Below are 23223 nucleotides of genomic sequence, written 5' to 3'. Positions count from 1 at the left end.
GTTATTATAAGACGAGAGAAAATCATTTATGCCAACTTTCATTTTCTCTGAACAATAATATATATAATATGAATAAGTATTGATGTGTGACCTAAAATGTACAAAAAAAAAACTAAAATAATACATATACCTATGCACTACAAATTATAGCTACGCAGTGAGGCGCATAGCCAAGTAATTATATATTATATTATATATAGTGTAATCGTGTCAATCGTGAGTATTAATAATTGAAGTGCACTCCGCAGTTATGGCAAAACGAATAGGCATAGTATCTCTACATATCTATATAAGTTATACTTTATACTTGATGCATAGCAGTTGTTGTAATATATTATATATTATTAAGGTCCATTTAAAGTAAAGTAGGTGTCCATTATTTATAACATGTCGACTGACAAAATGTTTATTTTTATTTTTGCCACCCGGTAAAAATCGTTTCATATTAAATTGTTATTTTTTCAGATAATATATCGCTTACCTAATCAGTGGCGAAACAACCTAAGGCGAGTGTTCTTTTTGTACTATCCACAGATATTTGGACTTTTCGGTGGTTGGAAAAAAATCCCTGTTGTAAAAATGAAGGCAATAATGTGACTGACACGTTAAATTTAATTAAATATAAATTATTTGTAAGAAGAACTATTTTATATATTATATGATGATAATATCATCTACATTTAATAAAAACATTAAAAATAAAATTGATTGTATGTTAAACATTTATTAAAACACGATTACACAATAATTGCACGATTTGCACTTTAAATTTAAGTATTTAAGTAAAACTCCAGAAAATAATATATGTTATTATTATAATTTAAGTCATTAAAGCGCTTTCTAATGTTATGAATGATTTGTTTTGACTACTAATTGGTCAGCTGGAGTTACATATTGATCGCGTTTAATTCGAGTATACTGTGAAACATATGCCAGAAGTTTAACCATCGTTTTTGTATATTTTTCCCTAATAAAATGATTTTTTTGCAAGGATTTTTTAACGGGATTTTTTCCGCTCGCAATTCGAACTTTTCAGCTATTAGATTTTGGGCGAAGAGATGAATATATTTATTACTAATTAGGTGTAGGCCGTACAAAGATTTGTGTTTGGTTTGGTACCTGTCACTTTATTGTTATCATCTTAAAAATATCAATCTTATACATTTGAAACTTTTTCCTATAACTAATTATTAATTATTATTTTGTATGCAAAATTAATAATTTACGACATAATCATACTAAATTTATTTTATGAATATTTAAAATTTTCGGATTTTTTAAATTTTCAAAATATTTATAAATTCAATCAAAAAGATTTACAAATCTACCCACATCGTTCTACGGTAGGTCGATATTAACTTAAGTTATAACACCTATAAGCTATAGGTTTCTAGTAATATTATTTGAAATCTTATCATGAATATATTACTTTACAATAGCTGTATGCGATTTGTATTTAAGTAAAAATTAGTTCAACCAATATTGTACTACAATAATTACAATATAAATAAATGGTAAAATATTAAAATATCCTTAGAAATTTAGGCTACAGTTTGCCTCCTCTCAGAATCCTTTTTCATTGTATACATCGGGTGATTCATACATAAGGCACTAATTCTTCAAAATGTATTAATGTTTTTGAAAACATATTTCTTCCATTGTTTCAACTTTCAAGTAATTACAAAACAACGTTTTTATTAAGAAATTATAGTTTAAAATATTTTTTTATCTTTTTGACTTCAAACGCTCATAACAATTTAATTTGACTTTCCGGTAGAACATTTTTTTTTGATAAAGGTAGACAGACTTATAGGTAATTTTTTACTAAATTTTTAAATCTTAGATATAAAAAGAAAATTTTTTATAAATTTCTAACTAAATATAAATTGCTTATTTTCGCGAATTTTACGAATTTGATCAAAATTCTAAGTTTAGACGCTCATAAAAAAGTGGATTGAAGCTCAACTTTTTTTTTAATTTCCATGGACAACAACTTACGAGGAACCTTGTATTACATTTACAAGTTTTTTGAACTAGAGAACATTTTTTATCGACTTTAGTTTAAAAAATAACAAATAATAATCAAAAACTGAATATGCCTGTAAAATAGTTCAACACAAGTTAAAATATTTTGAAAATCTTATGGTGTACCAACAAAATATCAACAAATTTTTCAGTGAAAAATTCATGTATCTACGGTCATTTTTGTTAGAGTTACACTAAACACCAAAATCGATTTTTTTAAATCTGGTTTTGCATAAAAATTCCAATTTTTCCTTAATTTTTCGTTTGTTTTTCCTGTTGCTTTTAAAAACTAATATAAATTGTAAATGTTAACCTCCCGAATGCACCAACTAGATTCACTTTCCTACCAGAAAAGTTGCTGTTGAAGAAAATTGAAGCACAATAATTATTGCCCGAAACCGTGATGACAGACACGAAAAAAAAACAAATATAAAAACACACATCATTGTAAAATCATTACATTCATCGCTCTATTCAGAATCTAAAATGTTGTCATTAAAAAAAGTAAAAACTTACAACAATATCTGAAGATAACATTTTTTTTTAAATATTGACATTTTTTTAAAAGTGTTGTTAACGACTCTAGTCGTTTTTTTCAAAAACATTTATACTTTTTTGAATAATAAGTGTTCAATGATAAATTAATCACCCAGTGTTATAGACAATTGATTTATTATTGAATTCCAATTTAACACCATATATTACTGCGCGATCTTTCAATGACGAGGTAAAATCGACACCTACTATATTATACACAGGCAGATGACTTTCAATGTTTTTCTTTTTGGTAATTTACAATTATTGTTTTCTCAATATATTCAAAAAGAAACTATCTTGTATACCTACCTAATTCATACTTGTGATTCGGCAGTGTGTGAAACAACATTCTATCCTTTCTACATCCTAAAAAAACATTAGGTCGTCGTGCCTATTGCTTGTATTTTTGCTATGTACATACAATTGTATAGGTATATAGTGTCACAGTTGCTTTGAAACGTCCATATATAGTACATGCTAGAGTGGAGGAATAATGATATATGAACGTCAAACAAACTGCGGTTGAGGTGATTACACTGACAGTTCAAGTGATGTAATTGCGATTGATGTATATACCTAGGCCCTAAGTAGTATAGGTATATTATATGATGTTCAGCACACACTTCGTCAATCCAGCGATAGTTACCAAATAGCTAGATGTATAATTGAATATGAATATTATTTTATTATAGTTAGGTACCTATGTGTTATATATGCATATATGAATAATTTATCTATTGCAGGTGTCTGCTGATTATTTCCTATTATAATATATTATATTAAGAAATTATTTAAGACCAGAATTAAATTTGACGTCAGCCGACAAGCTATGATGTTGAATATAATTAATAGTTATTTTAGCCGTATGTATATTTACATGCACTTCGCTTCGTCAAATGTAATTTAAAAAGTTTATTTCTAACAATTTATTAGTTAGAATGTAGGTAGATACTTATAGCGTGTTATATATTTTAGAAGGTTTTTTTTATTGAAGTACGAGTATCTATTTATATTTTTATTACTTGTTATCTATCAACTCTGAGTTATATAACCCAAATAACTAATATGATTTTTTATAGAAACTTAAATATTTCCTTCTAGACCACAAACCATTTTAATATTGAACCCAACTTTTCGGACCTCCATTCAATATATTATTCAAATTTTTTTTTCAAATTAGTAGGTACTTATCATTTGGATGGCTTGATAATATTTTTCAACTGTCTTGATACTAAAAGAGTAAAAAGTGTACAATTATAGATATTTTATTTTCCCTTAGTTGTTAATTATTCAGTTTATTTTAACTTATACCTGAGTATAAAATTATACAATTTTGTACGGTAATAATGAATTATATATTATAATCAATCAACCATACGATTTCTTTGTTTTCGCATGCGTTAAAATTGTTGAAAAATTATCCTCTGACCAATTTGAGTCGACCATAATCATCGTACCTACTCTTTTATATATATTGTTGGTAAACTCTCGCGCGGATATAATATTTTAAGTTGGCACGTTTTCATCATTAATAAAGTTAACGAATTGTAAAACATCATCCTGGGGACCAAAGTATCTAACTGCAGCAGAACCATCCGATAGTAATCTTAAACCATGAATAAGCATTGTTACAAGGTATACCTACATTAGTTATTCACTCGCACATTAAGGTTCTACTATACATGTACCATATATTCACACTGTAGAGTAGCATAGGTTTATTTTATTTTTCAACGACCATCCAAGTATTATTATTACTATTATTAATTATTATATTGTTACAGCTCAGCAACAAAGTACGTCAGACGCTCGCGTGTACCTACCTGTTGATAGTACATTATGGAAAAACCTGCAGCGCTGCAGCTCATACTATATAGGTATAGGTTTAAAGATTAAGGTGATATGTAAGCCACTGGCTGGTTTGATAAACCTAGTTTAACTATCCGTATTTTAAACTACAATTAAACATCATGTCTAATTTTGAACTCAGTTAAATTTTTAAACCAATTTTAGATAATCTCGAGTTTAAGCTAGACTGGGACAGCTGGCCAGTACTATCTTAAGATGGATATTGTAACTTAAGTGTCCACGAAAACAGGGTACAGTGTACCAGGTACACTCTATAACTCAGTTATTTATATTAATATACTTATTAGTTATTAATATAAATAACTATAATTCTCTTTCTGGGACATAATAAATGAGTCTAAACTATTGGATCATAAATTCCTATAATTTACAATTTGTTGACTCATGTACCTATTTTGCAACAACATAACTTTTTCTGTATACTTATTTTATTTACCCTTATGTTTTTGGACACATATTATAATACATAGGTATAGGTATAACGCTCGTAATACGAATATCACGATTATAGAATTAGTTATATACATAGTTAAAGTTTCAAATCATTAAAAAATACTTTTATTTATATTTTTAAAAATTATTTCTATAAATATGACACGCATATAAATCGGTCATTCCTATTTCCCAACATCGTATGTACAATATAATTTAATAGATACGTCATATATATATAAATATCACACGATTCAAGTCGATAAATCGTACCTATATGATGTACGTACCTGCATTATTATTAGGACAGTGATGACGTATTATAAACATAAATTTCATAATTATTTTTTACAGTATAGTTATCGTATAGTAAAAGTATATCACAAATGCTGTTTGGTATTTATATTATGACTTGTGAGGCGAACATCCTGTATACACGCACCGTCACGTCTCATTTTCAAGTCATAATATTCGTTATGTACATACTACTAATATATATATACATAATGATACATAGAGTCGTATGTATATAAATATTATAGGGTGTTCAGCGAGGAATATTGAAGTTGGCCTTGATGAAGCGGCCGACGAAACCGAGCTTGAGCAGGAGCGACTGTTTGGTGCTGAGCCTCCGCCGGAGCATCACGTACGAAGCCAACTTGAACATGAGGAACATGCAGCACAGGGCACTCATGGATCCCCAGTACGTCACTTCGGACATGCCGACCGTCTTGAACAGGGCCGCAGGGTCCCGGAGATCGCAGTAGTCCTCGCTCTTAGGACACTCCAGCCGGCCGCGGCCGTTGCCGTATACGGACATGACCAGCGCCTCGACGCCGTGCCGCAGGTAACTGAAGTTCATGCCCAGCCTGATGATACTGGGTATCTCGTGCTCCTCGTAGCCCAGACCGAACGACGCCAGCAGCATCATTGGGCAAGCCACGCACGGTCCGAAGAACACGCTGTTCTGTAAGCACAGGGTATAAAGTGTACGTGATATTATAAGTGAGGAGAAATCGAATTTTGAAAAATTAAGTAAGTAGAAGAGTTCAATTCATCAGTTTAAAAATCGTGTTCCAAGTGCAAAATTATTGAAATTATAGATCCGTAGGGGCAAAGCTCACAAACCCCATTTAAACTTAGCACATATTTAAGTATAATACATGTTACTTAGTAAGTGAATGTAGATTTTATATTCACTCAATTTTTCCCAAAAATATATTTCATACATTTAGTCACTTCAAAAAGCAATTTTTGTATTATTAAAATTCTTATTTTGATAGAAATACCAACAGGTTGCAACAGGAAATAAAAATAAAAATAATTATCTGTGATAATATCTTACTTTGGGGTTTGGGCGAGTTTCACTAGTCCACGTGAATATTCGATAGTACGATTAATAATACAATACATTTTATTGTATATTTGTACAATTTATTGTACATACCTGTGTAGCATGTACTCACTACTGAACTAGTCATATAATAAGCATGATATTATAGTAAGGATGGAATATAAACAAACCATTAAAAAAATAGGAAGGTATTAAGTAGAGTAAACCAAAGAAATAATAACTATTGTAAAATTCATTGTAATTGCTATGACAACAATTTAAATCCACATTTTAATAAAAATTATGTTGGGCGTTAGTTTGTGACGTTTCCCCGTCCCATATAATAATGATATGATAGAATATATTTTTAATTTAATTTTTGTTTGAATATGTTGAGTATTATAAAAATGATTAGATTATATTTTAATTTTTGAAATATTATTATATTTTACAGAAAACTATCAGAAAGACGTCATACAAATAGAAGTTACAATTTAAATTAATAATAGTGCTGTCTCGCGCAGCTATTGCAGTGATGTAAAATACCCACTACAATAATAATTAATAGTATAATAGTTATAACTTATAAATAATGACTAATGAGTGGTAGTAATGATGGGCGCGTTCCAATATGTAATGCAATATTACCTATATTAATATAATATTACAAGCAAAGGAATTAGTTAGGTATAATAGTTATAACTAATTACGGGGCAGGATTAGAGGTGGCATATAAAAACAGTATTTCATCAGCGGAGAAAATATTTTACTCGACGTGTACGAATGTGAAGAGGGGTCTTGTACAATATAATACCTATAGGTACCTACATGACACTTGAAGTTCGTAAAACGACGTATTGGACATTCCAGTTGCAAAACTATCTCGTAGAACAAGAATCACAGTTGTATAATGATAAGACTTACAAAAGGCATTATATGTTACATATTATTATTATTATACTAACATTGTGAGCTACATAATAATATCATGCGATGATTGGAGGGGGAAGTGAACTCCCTTATTTTATTAAAAGTAAATATTTTATCAAATTTATACGGTTATTAATACAGAGTGATTCCTCCCCACTATTTTTTTTATTTATTAGTACACTTAATCAAATTCTGATTTTTAGAATTTTTAAACACACTTAAAGATCATATTTTCAAATTCTCTATATTTTTGGTACTGCTTAAAGAGTGTCACGTACTCACGTGGCGATACAAACTTCAGTTTATCAAATGAGAACATCCCTCCCTTCTTTTTACTGCAAATTATTTAGATGCATCTAAATCGAAGCTCTAATAATAATCCTTGAAAATCGTTTAAAAAAAATATAAACAATGTTATGTAATACCTACAAGATGTAATATTTTTTACACTTGAATCATTCTCAAAAAAAATAATTAAATTGATAGATCAATAGTTGGTAATTATTAATTACTAACATTTTAAAATCACAAAAGCCACTGTATTTACTTAACTGATATTGGTCATTAAAATAAACATATTGTCCTTAGTACTCAAAGTTATGTTACTTAAAAGCTATCGTTCGAATTTTGATTTAGATAAATATATCTAAATAAAAAAAAAAATTATCTGCTGAATAATTAAAAGTCAAAAATAGAAGTTTTTTCTTACAGAATGATCCTTAAGTGGTAAAAAATCGCAAGTGCCTATTTAAAACTGTTTAATATTTGAAAATTCCGAAAATTAGAATTCGAATGTATGGATAATTTAAGTATAAATGTAGAGTGAGCCATGAGCATGCTTAAAAAATGTAACGGCATACATCAATAACTACTTGTATATTTTAAAGATATGAATTCAATGTTCAATTTTCCGAAATATATGATTTAAGTTTTGATTTTATCATAAAACTATTTAGAATGACGTCCGATTTGTATATTATAATGCATGTTAGTTTTCCAAATTATTTTAAATCATAATTAATTAGATTATTATTTCTGTATATTTTGCTTTATAGTTCGTATACCCAAACAAGAGATTTCATAGTTTATCGTTGAATTAATGTGTATACTAAACTGCTCAATGTATAAATTATTAAAAATGTTAGAAGCAGTTGTTTTTAGTAACGTGCTCAATGGTATAAGAAAACGCAGTCCTCTGAAATAATTGCTGCACGAAACTTGTTTTTATTTTTTATTTTTATACGTTATCGACATTCCACTTTGACTGAAACGTGTCACGAAATGGAAAAAATAACAATCGACTTAACCCGCACATTGAGTATCTGTTAAATAATTAGCTATTGTTTTAATTTTAAAGCGCTTTTTAATATTTAATTTTATATTTTATATAGAACCTTAGAACTCATTTTTGCTCATGGTCCATTTATATTATAGTGAATTAGTGTGACTGTACTAATAGGTAAGCTATATATTTCCGCCCTGTATCTAAACCTAGACACTGTTCACGAAGGACGAATGACGTCTTATAATACTAGAAAATAAATAATGTCTCGTACATTTGTTAAACAGGTTACCGTAATGTCGGGTAATTAAAATAAGAAAATGTTAATGATATTATAAATATTATAAATATGATTGATCGTACTGTAAGATAAATAACCGTAGCTCGATATTTTTTATAAATTATAATTTAATTATTATTAAATAATATTAATCATGACTGGAGTAGAAAATTAACTCCAATCTTCAACTTTGATGGTGGTTCCTGGTTGAAAATTTGATCTAATACTTACGGAAGCCAAAAATTCAAGTACTTTTCTTAATAATTGTAAAAATTAACAAAACACAATGGGAAAACATAATATTTATGTAACTCTAGTTTTTGACAAAATGGATTTTGTTATTTTGTTGCGATTCAGAAATATTAATAAAATTATAATAATAATATTTTATTTATAATTTTTTTGGCCTTAGAGAATTTAAACTTTTCATTACTTCATAAATGATTATTTTCTAAACATAGTGTGATTTTCAAAATATTTAAACAATTTTCATAACTCGAACCTACTCGATCTACGGTTTGTTGGTGTTTATTTATAAGTTATAAACTTTTAACTTATGTGTTATGTGTTTGGCAAAAATCTGTTCAACCCACTGAATTAAGAAAATACTTATAATATTATTATAAATGTGATGAACATAAACTATTTTTAGAAGTAAATGCTAAACATGGACCTCTTTCTTTTGTAAAGAGTAATTTAAATTAAATTCTAGTATTTTACACATTTATTATTATACTATTATAGTGACCAGTTAGTAGCTAGGTACTGCTAAATACCGAGGCACACTTGAAAGTTGAAACCTGTAGGTAGGTACTATAATAATTATACAGAGTAGTGATTTACCCGTGTATTTCTACTTTCTAATTACTAATCTAACATTTTTCACGTTGACCCCAATATTTTGTTTTATATTTTTGCAATCTCCTAACATATTGTATTTTCACGACTTTTATATTACATATTTTTAAACTAAAATGTGCCATTTGGTTATAAAGTGATGATAAAAAATGACCCAGTGTACCGAAATGCACTGTAGGTGTCGAAGAACTTACCGTAACGTTGAATTGTGAAGAAATCGCGTACGCCAAACTCTCTGAAGACAAGGACACCATCAAACAAACGACGGAAAATTTAATTCCTCGTTCCCATTCCAACGGTTGGTTTGTCAAGAAGTAAGTTATCGCTATGTAGATTGACGATAGAATAATCTATAAAGTTTATAACAAGATAATGGGTAAATATGTTTAAAAAAATATGATTTAATAATAATATACTAATATTGTATAATATACAGTTTTGTAAAGTACTTGAGTACTTTCTTGAAATACATATCTGTATTTAAAATCTAATACTAATTTTCAAATACTTCAATAGTTATTTTTAGTTTATAGTTTTATTATATACATTCTATTTTAATTTTGATCTAGTAAAATACAAATTAAGAATATGAGTACTTATATAGTAATATATATGTTTTTACTGCGAATTGTACTCAACCGATAATCAAATACTTGGTCACAGAAGACAGTTGAGTATCTTAGAGAATGTTCTTCCAAATATAGTGTATAAATATGATATAATTTAATATAATATGCTGTATAAAATTAACGCAACACGTGAAAATTGGTTCAATTGATGTATAAGGTAAAAAAAAAATATTTTATAAAAAATTTGAAATTATTTAGAAGTTTCTATATTATATACTTTTTTAAGTATTTTTATTTGTACTCAAATATTGTTTTTGCTGACTATTTGAATAATTTTCAAATTAGCATCAGTATCTGTACTTGAATATTTTTAAAAAGTATCTTGTATAAGACAGCTAGTTAGTATGGTTGTTATAACTCGTAATACTAAAATGTTTTTCTTTACCTGCATCGGGAGTTGTGAGCAAGTGAGTGCACAAAAATAAGCGTTCAGCCCGTACCAACGGTTGAAGTATTCCCGTTTCAAAAGTTGAACTTCTGTAGGAACTGCAATTATATAATATTTCGTTATTATAAATTAAACAAATCGTGTAATAAATCATGAATCTCAATAAGACTTACATTTTAACAATACTGGCATAAGTGGTGTATACATAAAAACGATGATTGTAATAAATATAAACCCATAGTTGAAAATAGTCATGGAAGCGTCATTTCCAAATTGAAAAAACATGCCACCGACTACTAGGCCGATGAATGTGTACATGAACAGTTTGAACAATAAATACGTCTAAAATTAAATCATATAAAATGTTAACCACTTTTCAAGAGCGCATATGGTTTCTTTTATTTATTTATTTTTTTAAAGATTCTTACATAGTCTCTTTTATGTTGTATCATCATTCGCCTGAGGAGCACGTTAAATTGAGACCATCCCGTACTAGAAAAATCGTATAGATGATTGGAAACAGTGTCGTACTGTGACGCTCGGCGTACAATTGGCTTCCTTGTTTCAGAATTATCTTTGAACCACCTCAAACATTTACCGTTGTCTACTGCTGTTGACATTTTTTCCGAATAATCTCCATATTCCCTACTGCAAACTTCGATCACTAGAGGAAACACAACAGGGCAATTTTTTTTGATTTTAAAACCAATTTATTGATCGCAAAGCATTGTCATTCATAATCATCCTCATTAATGCTTACTAAAGTCTGCCGGGTTGTAGTGTTTAGGGCAATTGAGTCCTACGGTAGATAGGTATGGAACCATATCCTGGCCAACTCCTGCAAACATACACTGTCCTTCGGCCACTATATATATGTGATCAAACATTGCAAATAGTTTTGCACTGGGTGTGTGTATAGAACATATGATCGTTCTTCCACCATAGGCAAGATCCTTAAGTAATGACACGCACTGTGAACTGGATAAGTCGTCTAAGCCACTGGGAAAAAAAAAATAATATTTGTTTAAAAGGACGCCATACTACCCGTAATTTGGTTGTAAAAGCTGGTTGGCGCGGTTGACAACTTTTCTTGCGCCGTATTTATAGAAAAAATAATCAAAATATTACAAAAGTGAAAGAAGGGCTTTAAGCGTTGTATTATTTCGATACCATAAATACAATACATGTTATCGGTTTGGGAACATTAGGTTTTTTTGGGTTTTTTTTTATTTAATAATTACAAAATATTGGGTAGTGCTATCAAAAAAATCGAAACACTACGACACAGATAAAGTTCTTTCCAGTGCGATTAAGTGCGAACTACCTACTTTAGACGGTTTATATTCAGCAACCATTTATCAGCATTTAGGTACCTATCAAATACGTTTGTACACTTATATGTAGATATTCGAGTAGGGTGAACATTAATTAATTGATATCGTTTAATATTGTTTTTATAAAAATATTTTATTTATTACTTACAAATATTAACTTTTATCTATAAACTTAATTGTTTTTTAAATAAATTTATATTAATTAAAATCTTTATTCAATAATCTTGGATCTTTAACAATATTTTACACATACGTACTGAACAATAATTGCAGGTCGTTTAAATGTATTTAGTACAAGGGAAAATCGCTTGAAGTGTGTACACCTACTGAATATTTATTTTAGCGTATTTTAATATTTATGTCACATGCAAAGATATACGTTAATTGATTTTTATAATATTTTATATTAAAAGAAATAAAAGAAAAATTATTTATTTTAAAATGTATACAAACATAACGAATGCATTTCTGATATCAAAGTTTATTTTGTATGAATCCTTGAAATAAAAATGAAAATTATTTTTTTTTATGGGGCTATATATATATGATAGGTACCTATCAAATTGAATTATTATGACGGAGTTATGGTTATGGTTAACCGAGATCTGATAGACTACGATGTTTTAATAAAGTGATTGATGTAACGCTATAATTGTAATTATACTTACTATATGAAAAATAAATAAAAACACTTACGTCGTAGGTTCTTCCAAAAATATTACAGGGGGATTGTTAACAAGCTCCAAAGCGATTGACAATCGTTTTCTTTCTCCGCCAGATAAATTCTCCATGAGTGTGTGTTTAGATTTAGTAAGTCGAAGCATTTGTAGGATATCTTCGATCTAAAAAAATAATGATTATCATTGCAAAAAATGTGTTGTTTGGTCATTCGTAATCGCTTTATTCTCACAGATTCAAGTTTGTTTTCTTTGGAAATCGTATAACCCAGCTTTAAGTCTGATGCTATTTCCATTGACTCTAATACTGTAAGTGCTGGTTGCAAGAGGTCTTCTTGCATTATGTAACGACACATTTTTCGAAATGATTTCATTTCTCTTGGTCGGCTATTTACCATGATGGAACCTCGGGCATCACCACATCTAACAAACCCAAAGTAGTGTTGATAACAGTTATAAATGTAAAATAATAAACATGTTTGAGGAAAAATTAATACCTATAACCAGCTAATACATTTATCAATGTACTTTTCCCAGCGCCAGACGGTCCGAGTATCGCTGTCAGTTCACCGGATCTGAACAAACCGCTTACACTTCGAAGAATAATTTTTGATCCTGTTAGAGAAAAAACACAAAGGTAATACGATATTCAGGTATTTAGACTATATTTTTTACATTTTTATAATATATATATATATAAAATAACTAGGTTTTTTCAATTATATTTAGGTATTAAAGGCTTATGAATATAGATAACATAAAGTAAATAAAATACCAATTGAATATTTAAACATGAATAAATCTGATCTTAACTATTCCTTTACATATGTAAATGTTTCATTTTTGTTTAGTTTAATTATCACTTTAAATGGAACAATATTGTAGTGGTTTATTATACATACATCGTATATACCGGGTGATTCATTCAACATAGAATACTCATTATTCAAAATATTCAAAAAATATTGATGTTTTTGAGAATATTTTTACATGGTTTCAAGTCATTACATAACAGCGTTTTTCTTGAAAGAAAATTTTTAAAATATTTGTTAACCTTATAATCTTTATCTTTTATAATCTTTCTGAGTATTTCAATACATAAGAATCGAATTTAAGATGAGTTATCTATGAGTTATAAGTATATAAAGAGGGGTTACCACATACCACTCCACTCCGTTCATCTGAAGTTTAAATACTTTAAAGCTCATAAACTACTCGTTCTAAATTCGATTTTAAAATATTTAGAAAAATATTCTGTTTTGGAATATAAAATTAAAACTGTGTGTTGACATTCAAAAAAAGTAACTCATAAAAAATTATATTATAAAATATATATTTTTTAATATTGTTTTTAATGATTCGAAACCATATGAAGAATTTAATGATAATAGAATCACCCGGAATAGTGTATATTATATTATATCCTATGTAGAATTATAAAACTACTATGCAACAAGTTGAACAATGTATCACTTGTTAATCACTATTAAATTATGATTATTTTTTAATTGTTTTTTTCTGGATACCTCTGGTATTGACATTATAGAACCAAATAAGATCAACTGGCCTTCTGCTTAAAATAAACCTTGAGTTTCCTATCGGATTATATTATTATGTACATAGATGACGTATTGTTACAATTTTACGTATTTCTTAGATTTTATCCACTGCATTTGGGAATTGGAGATAATGTCTTAACGTTATATTAATTGTTTATACTTAAACACGTACAAAATATCGTAACATACAGTGTAAATCGAAATAATGTACTTTTTGTTATATAATAATATATACCTATATGTTTCTGAATTATTTTTAAAAATGACATAATTGGCCAATTTTTAAATCTCGACATTAAAATTTTTTATATATACGTATATAATAATGCATTTTAAGTCTATAATTATATTAATTAATTACAGGCACATTAAATTTAAATTAAACAAAATACAATTTTTATGTTGCAATTTATGTTACAGACTTTATAGATCATATATTTCTTAAAAAAAATTTCTATTTAAATTTTCTATTTAAAAAAAATTATTAATTAATTATACATTAAAAAACACAAATAGGTACGTACATAGATGATAAAAAACAGTATAATTAATTCATTCAAATTGGTTAGATTTGAACTTTGTATCCGGCATATCACCTTTGCAATGACCAAAAAAAAAAAATATATATCTTAGAATAATTAATTTGTAAATGTAAGCAATAAACATTATATAGGTATATTTTTTTTATTGATCTAATGCATCTTTGGCTGCAATAATGATCAGTTAAGGTTATGTTACAAAATTGAATATACAATATAAATGATTTAAAAGAATGTTGTACACGTGTTAATAGATTTTAGAAAAAAATTTTATTTTAAAATTCAGGAAAATACCTATATATTATTAAGACGTTGCATTTTACTAATCAGTTTCTAAACGTCATTAAGTATATCACAGTGTCCTTTTCCTGGGCCCCCACACGAGTGTCTCAGTGGATCCCGTATTCTTGCTAACGAGAATTTAAAAAAAAATAGTATGTATATGACTTATAGCTTTTTCTAGTAATACACAGTAGTTATTCTCTAGTTCTGATTAATGCAACACGATTCACAACTTGGAGGTTCGTGACCCTCCAAGAGGGAGTCAAATACATATTTAGAGTCGCTAACATATTAATATATTATGGTATATCCTATATGCATATTATAATACACTGCACTTGAGGAAAATATAACAAATTTTTTTTTATAATGGTGTTTCAAAAAAAAAGAAATTTTAAATTGTATGTCTCTATACAATTTTGAAAATTGACTCACTAACACAAAAGACTAAACAAAAACAATAAAAAAAAACTAAAAAATACAATCAAACTTAAAATAACAGTTAAGGTATAGACATTTTTGACACATCGTATTATACCAACTTAGTATAATATTCGTAAATAATTCGTTTGATATATAATTGATAAGTCATAAATTTATCACTGTAATAATATTAAAATTTAATGACTTTTACATATTTAAAAAATACATAAACCTAAGGTGTTCGTTTATAACTGAGGAATAGGTTGGCGATGTTCACTCTGTATATACGATTTAGCAACGAATAACTAGTTTCGTTAAAGAGGTCACTGTCCTTTAACACTAAAGATAAAAACTGTGTTCGCAATTTTTAGAGCCTCGGGAATCTGCAGAGCAAGTTACATTTACTTAAAACTGTTTATCTGCAACCGTCATTATTTTTAATCATATACGCCCATTATATAAGATAATATTATACACAATTTTACTAGAAAACAGAAGTGAAAAAAAACTAACTGATTTCGTAGTCTTGAGATGAAGTAATTAGGTACATGTTATACGACATTGCTAGCATTTTGTCCGGCATCTTTTTAATAATGAATTAAATGAAGAAAGTGTGTGAGTATCAAGTATAGATAAATACCCATTATAAGGTTATTAAATTAAAATCCCAGTCATCTCAAGACTCAAATGTATTTCTTTAAATTGGAATATTTGATTGCCTAAATTTTGTAATATTATCAATGTATCATAAATATTAATTTACTTGAACTACTTTGTTATTAAGTATGTAATGTAGGTATATCGTTACATATGAAAATAATGTACTTATAACAATTTGTATCTTAAAAATAACAAGTATGGTTTAAAAAACATTTTTGAATTATTATTATTTTTGTTTCATAAATTAAGTATATGTCAAGACATACGGACTTTTTCTTTGTAATTTGTACCCATGTGTAAAAGAGAAAGGACTAGGTACGCAATTTGTATTAGTAAATTAATAGTGTTTAATTTATAACGTACTTATCGTTAATTTGATTGTTTGAGAGGACAACAAGTGTTGTCTTCGTCTTAAAAGCAAACTTCATTCCTGGCGAATTTGCGTACAACAGAACCAATTTCCTGTTGTTAGTTTTAAATAAGATTGAATTGACGCCCAATAAGAACAATCTGTGTTTATAATTTAGGTTTCTACTACATTTAAAATTTTAAATGAGTTGTGAGCATTTTTAAATTGAAATATTTTACATATACCTACTCTATGGCTACTCATAAGTCATAACCTGCGATTGAAAATTTAAACATCGTAAAATATTAACGTACATACGTGGTTTTAACGTTTAAGTTTCATAACAGGTCAATTCACTTTTATGTTAAAGTTATCAACACAAAACTAGTTCTACTAAATGCAAATTTTGCTCTTTCTATAAGGCACTTAACTATTTACCATGTTTTAGATAGGTACATAAATAGGTACTTTTATTTTAGAATTGGCCGTTTATAGAAAATTTCTGACGTATGAAGTGGTAGTACTTATGAACCTGTGAATATTTTTAAGTATTAAGTGATCAAAAAATCATCGTCAACAGAAAAAAAAGGATGGTAAATTGTTTGATACTCGAAATCGACTATGAAAAATTTCGAATTTTTGAACGTTATTGTTTACTAATGCTTTTAAATGTATAATAAATAATACGACAATACACTATTATCATGCGATACTGAGGTGAGTAAATAAATAAGAGTGCCCAAAAACACTGCCACCATATTGAATAATAATTAAGTCATTAAATAAAAAACTATTCTCAAATGTCATCATAGCAGGTAGGTCACAAACAATAAATTATTAATATTTATCTGACGAGTACCTATAGGAGGACGTAATCACTATAGGTAATCGTATATTATTTAAATTACTATTATTAATGATCTACGTCTATAGGTACATTTTTTATTTGTATAGGTTGTATACTTTTATCGAAATAGTAATAATATAATAACTAGTGTCTATTAATTGTTAAACATTTGTTCCTTAAATTTATCGATACAAGGATTGCAATGCAAAATAAAAATGAACGACAGCAATTTAGTGTCAATTTAAAATGTTTACAATTTATATATATACAATATGTATATACAATTTGAAAATTATATGCTTAATGTTTGATTAATTATCTCATTGTATAATCGTCTCAAGTGGGTATTTTAATTTTTAATATATTGTTATGTAACAAACACAATACTTTTTGATAAGGTCATAATTAAAAAAAAAAATAATTACAGTAAAAAGGTCAATAAAATGTATATTTTTTTAATTTCTCACCATTTCGTCCTTGGGGTACACTGTAAGTCAAGTCTGAAAATTCGATATCTACAGGTGGTCTTTTAAGCAGGTGATGATGGGGTTCACAATTGTCAACATCGTCAAGTGGATCCATTTTTTAAAGTGAATCTGAAAAATAAAATTATGTTATTAGGTATTGTAGTTTGAAATAATATAATATAATCATTAATTAAGTATACAAATATTATTATTATCAGCATTAAAAGCATAATATTAAATATACATATATATATTTTATTACGCATTTTAAAAATTATTCATTGTGATAACTATTCGAATTTCGTATATTATATCAATATTTAGTTTTTCATCAATCAACCAAATTTTTTAATACGCAATTTCAAAAATGGATTGTGTTTTCAATTAATAACCATAAATATATTATAATATGTATATATTATTATTATGACGATGATACTATAATAAGATGTACATATTATTATTATCACGATGACACTATAGAATGTTATTATGTTAATATTATTAATGATAATTGAAAATGACGTCCTTGTCATAACAGAAAAAAAATGTTGATTCGTTGTATCGTACATTCATATATTTACTATATAATATACCTAATACCTATAGCATATTAACATACTATAATATAGGCACAAGTGATGGCAAATAATTGTTTAAAAAATATAATTATAGTTAATACTCATATGGGAGATAATTCTATTAATAGAAAAATATACGACTGTTGAACAACAATATTTAAAAGCATTTTGTTTTCAAGAAATTATTTTTAATTATAGGTTACAAACTGTTTTAATTTCTCAGGTTAAATTAGTAAAACTAAACTATTAATAGCTGACGTGTAATTTTAATCTATCCCCTCTGATTTTAATTAATACTTCCATTTACACATTTTACGTTGACTGTACCTAATCAGTTGGTAATTTGTAAATAGTTGTCATTTTACATTTAATTTTTTTTGCGATTTTCTAGTTCTCACAATAATTATTATACAATTGAATCAACACTCAACAAGAAATATATCGACTTATAAATTTATAACTGTGATGTGTCTACAATTTGTATAGGTACTCGAAAATCAAGACTACAATTTAACTTATTTATTTGTGCTTTGACTATTATAACTATAGTTTGACAAACTATACGAAGCTTACAACGCCACAGCGGTACAGATATTATGACAAATTAAATTTTATTATGTCCATGAATAGTTGTTCGGTTATTTATTGACTTACTACTATACCTAGGTACCTATTTTGTAATTACATTAATTTAACTAGCGAAACTAATATTTAGGCAGTATAATATTTATGAAGTACCCACCTACCTTTCCTACCTTGTACGTAAATCATAAAATAAACAAAGTTTGATTTTCGAATATGAATAATAATATTAAGTATCTTTATTATAAATTACAAACTTCTAAAAAATCATTTAAGACACTATAAAATTATTATTTATCATTAATTAATGATATTAATCTACATAGTTTGTAACGATATTGATTTTTGTTATCATGTAAATTACGAATGTAAATAAAATTGCTTTCAAATGTATAATCTTTGCAACCATCATTATTTTCTTTTTCTTTTCCATATTGGTGAAATTAAAAATTTGGCTTTATATTCTTACTGGTTTATAGTTTTTTTTGTACATTTATAAGTTATTAGTTATTAGATTAAAAAAGTTAAAACAATATAATGAAAAAACAGTAAATGTATTTAATATTGTATATATTTTGTATTTAACACCAGTTTTTGACAAAATAGATTTTGATTATTTTTCGAATTCAAAATGTATAAATAGTTCAAGGTCGTCACGGAGGTCCAGGTTTGCAGACCCACAAAATGATAAGAATAGAACTGGATTTTCTATGAACCTAAAAATGATAAGTATTCATATAAAAATTGTCTAGACTTCATATAATTTTTTTAATATTTTCGCCCTTTTTGAGATATTCATATAATCATATATATATATGAAATATTTTATTTTATTTTACTATTTTTTAATCTATCTTAATAAAGTGACGTATGTTTTTGAATCAAAAGCTTGAAAAAGTTATACAAGGTTTAGGTGTCATAAGTTGTCTGTGCATCAATAAAAAAAATGCCATAATTACTAAGTCACAGTTAATTTTATAAAATTATTTAAAGTTCAGATTTTGTCTAAATATCTAAACAATTTTATTTTAATACTTAAAAAAATACACATTATTGTAAAATCAATACATATATTACTGCTCCCAGAATCTTGAATGTGAATCAAGATTCCTCATAAGTTAACAATAAAGCCACATACTAAAATGTTTTTTTTTACGTTTCAAATGTTGTAGAAATTAGGTTTTCTAAAATAAAATAACGATTTCTCCTCAAACTATTTTTTTATTTGTTGAAATTCAAAAGATATTAATCGTCAGGATACTTAGAACTATTCACCATTACGGCATTACGTAGGCAGATATATTATATTTTACAGAATTTCATTTTCAAAATATTTGAACTTAATATCTATTTATAACTATTTTTACACATCATTGACTTATGAGGCAAAAATTGGCACACAACCACCCCCTGTTGGTTTTTTTTCTTTTGAATAAATTATGTTTTTCAATTTTGGTTTTTTTTTCTTTTAAATAAAATAATATTGTTTGGTAATTTTCTGCATTTGGTCGTAGCGCCGTATCCAAATAGTGTTGGGTATTTTATCTTATATTATGTTAAGGTCATCTGTGAATTGTCGGAAATCTGTCACTACCTACCTATACTTATTATATTTAACCAATACTCTACAGGTTTCACAAATTGGTGGATCTTCTTTAGCTATTATAAAACAGTGTCCGGTTCTCAGTAAATTTATTATATTTTAGTAAATGTCTTTTGGTTTCCCTCAGCTCAGATTTATTTTTTAACCAACGTGTTTTATAAATGTGTTTATTTCAACATGTCTTGAATTTGATTTTTATAAGTCTGCCGCACAAACTTTACTCATTTCACTTCGATCACAGACTCTTCGAAATGTGATTCTATTTTGTATAATTTATAAAATCATATAATTTATCTAATAATAAGGTACGATGTACCTATTAGCAGCATAATATGGCATATGCATACTGTATAATATTATTACATAACTAATAATTATATATGTAATAAGTACCTCATTTATAATTTAAAACAATATATTTTTAATTTTTCACCTCTTCTTTTTACTACCCAAAATGCTTCTCGTATTTCTAGTTCAAATTTCAATTGAAGGTAAACAAGAGGCGTGTAACAATAAGGTTAACCAATAAAATATAATACTATACGTCTGTATGACTCTGTACGTCTTATACTTTCAGATTCAGGAAACATAAAAAATCTAATTCAAGACCTTGTATACACTAATTATTCCGTAATGCCGAATAAAACGATATTGGTTCTCGTCAACTATGAAATACATGTTATTGAATAAACGAGTGTCTTAAAAATGGTAAGTTGAAAGGATTTTTTTTTTGACAATGAAAAAAATTTTCAAATGTTATTGAAAATAAATCAAATAATAATCATTTAAAAATTGTAATTTTATTTTGTGTGACATTTTTGAAATAGTCTATATTGATCATAATATTTCAAGCTCGGTCGGTTATGGATACTCTTGCAATTATGAAAAAAAGCAATTAAGTTTTTTTTTTATTTATTGAGCATGAATTAACACAATTATGATGCAATATACTTAAATATATAGATACTAAGATACATAGTGATTAAAATATAATGCATGGCTTGGTGTGGAGCGGTGTCTGTCACTCAGTTGCGTACCGGCCGGTGTTGCTAGCTCCCAGATGGATCACCCATCCGAGATTCTTAGCAACCAATCATTGTCACACATATACAAACACGTGTTCGAACTAAAAACTAGTGGCTTAAGTTGCTGGGCTTAAGACCAATAAAAAACAAAGAAAAAAAAAATATAATTCCAAAAACAGTAAATTCTATTAAAATAAATTGAAAAATATATTTCTCAGTTGACCCTTGACCCATAGTTGTAGAACCGTATAATTAGATATATTAGATATTATTTGGATACCTTATTGATAATTTGAGGTAAATTCATTTGATTATAATATTATTACGAACAATTATTGTAGTTTTCAAAAATTGCAGTGACCAAGGATAATATTATAATATAGGCGTAGACCTACAGTTGATACTTTGACCATATTTTAATACTTGTAGATTCATAAAACTTTGTTTACTAATTCACAAACTATAGTAATGGGCTTAGTCTTATGCCCAATTATTATTCTTTTTCATTTATTTAACTTTGGCACCCAATAATCAATTCCGGGTTACTGTCATACATTTGTTTTTAGTATTTTAGACATTTATTAAAATAAACAATACTACAATAGGTAACTGCTAAAATTATTCATTCAAAATAGTGTAAACATTACATTTTTTTATTTTATACATTCTTTACTTTCTTTGATATGTTATTTAAAATATCATAAATTCATAACCAACAGGTTTTTATCTTATGCTAAATACTCGTATCTATCCGAAGTCAGTTTTTGTATTGTTATGGTATAGGTAAATCGTAAAACCCGTTTTTGATTTAGAAAAAAAAAAATTAAGAACTGGTATATTATCATATATTTTTTAATTTTTATTTATGTCTCAAACTAATACATTCAAGTGTTTACACTGTTCACATAGCGTATATGACGAGAATTCCGCAAAGACATGTTTTTTTTTAATGCATAATATTTGATTAAAAAAAGAACTGTCAATTTTTCAGTATAAAATGATGTATTTAAAATTTAAACGTTCTAAAAATAACATTCAATAACATTCAGAATTTTTAAGTTTTCCACACAATTATATTTCATAAGCTGACTTTTATCATTTTCTATAGGGAATAATAATAAATAATAACCATATATTAGGTAGTTATTTCTAATTACCTACTCCCAATTGTTTTGACAATATGACACAATTATCAACATTGGTTTTTCAATAATTATACTAGTCTAGTATTTATTTATTTTTTAGTTATTAGATTAATACTATATTAATACTTCAAATACAATGAGCATCACTAATGAATCATTATTATGTAGCCCACTGTGTGTTTTATTGTTTGTATATTATATTTTTGTAATTTTTACCATTTATAGCTTGAAAAATAATATTATGTATGACATTTTTTGCCTACCTACCGATACTAGATAGACGACAGTAATTATATGACTTATGGTAAAATCATTTTTTTTTATGTAGTCAAACGAGAGCCAAATAAATGCCCAGCGATGTTATGCATGAACGATGAATTGTTGAATCAAAAAAAAAAAACGAAACCTACAGAAGCACGTGCGTAGCGTTTCGATTTTAAAACCTATAAATAATATTATTTTCGGGCGCACATTGTACATGATATTATGTCATATATAGGTTTATTATACGGACTTGACTAACTACGGTGTGAACGTGTGACGACTGACGACTGCCAAAGTTGACTTTTGGCATATATATATATATA

The 23223-nt window shown here is 27.2% G+C and overlaps 1 protein-coding gene across 2 annotated transcripts in view; it reads right to left on the bottom strand.

Annotated features, from left to right (window-relative positions):
- Positions 1 to 4960: 4960 nt before the first annotated feature.
- LOC111039819 (ATP-binding cassette sub-family G member 4-like) overlaps positions 4961 to 23223 on the bottom strand; it is a 44662-nt gene continuing 26399 nt past the window's right edge. For both annotated transcript variants that reach the window (XM_022323461.1, XM_022323460.1), the window contains exons 2-11: positions 17701 to 17829; positions 13072 to 13189; positions 12808 to 12997; positions 12594 to 12739; positions 11324 to 11562; positions 10992 to 11227; positions 10737 to 10905; positions 10561 to 10661; positions 9741 to 9896; positions 4961 to 5830 (exon numbers count right to left, since the gene is read on the bottom strand). In XM_022323461.1, coding sequence (XP_022179153.1) covers positions 5411 to 5830; positions 9741 to 9896; positions 10561 to 10661; positions 10737 to 10905; positions 10992 to 11227; positions 11324 to 11562; positions 12594 to 12739; positions 12808 to 12997; positions 13072 to 13189; positions 17701 to 17815 — 1890 coding nt within the window. In that variant the 5' untranslated portion in view covers positions 17816 to 17829 and the 3' untranslated portion in view covers positions 4961 to 5410. The remainder of the gene's footprint in view (positions 5831 to 9740; positions 9897 to 10560; positions 10662 to 10736; positions 10906 to 10991; positions 11228 to 11323; positions 11563 to 12593; positions 12740 to 12807; positions 12998 to 13071; positions 13190 to 17700; positions 17830 to 23223) is intronic.

This window comes from Myzus persicae, unplaced genomic scaffold (assembly GCF_001856785.1).
Source record: "Myzus persicae strain clone G006 unplaced genomic scaffold, MPER_G0061.0, whole genome shotgun sequence".
Classification (NCBI taxonomy): domain Eukaryota; kingdom Metazoa; phylum Arthropoda; class Insecta; order Hemiptera; family Aphididae; genus Myzus; species Myzus persicae.
Note: the sequence above shows the minus strand (reverse complement) of the source record. Positions and strands in the feature narration are given on the sequence as shown.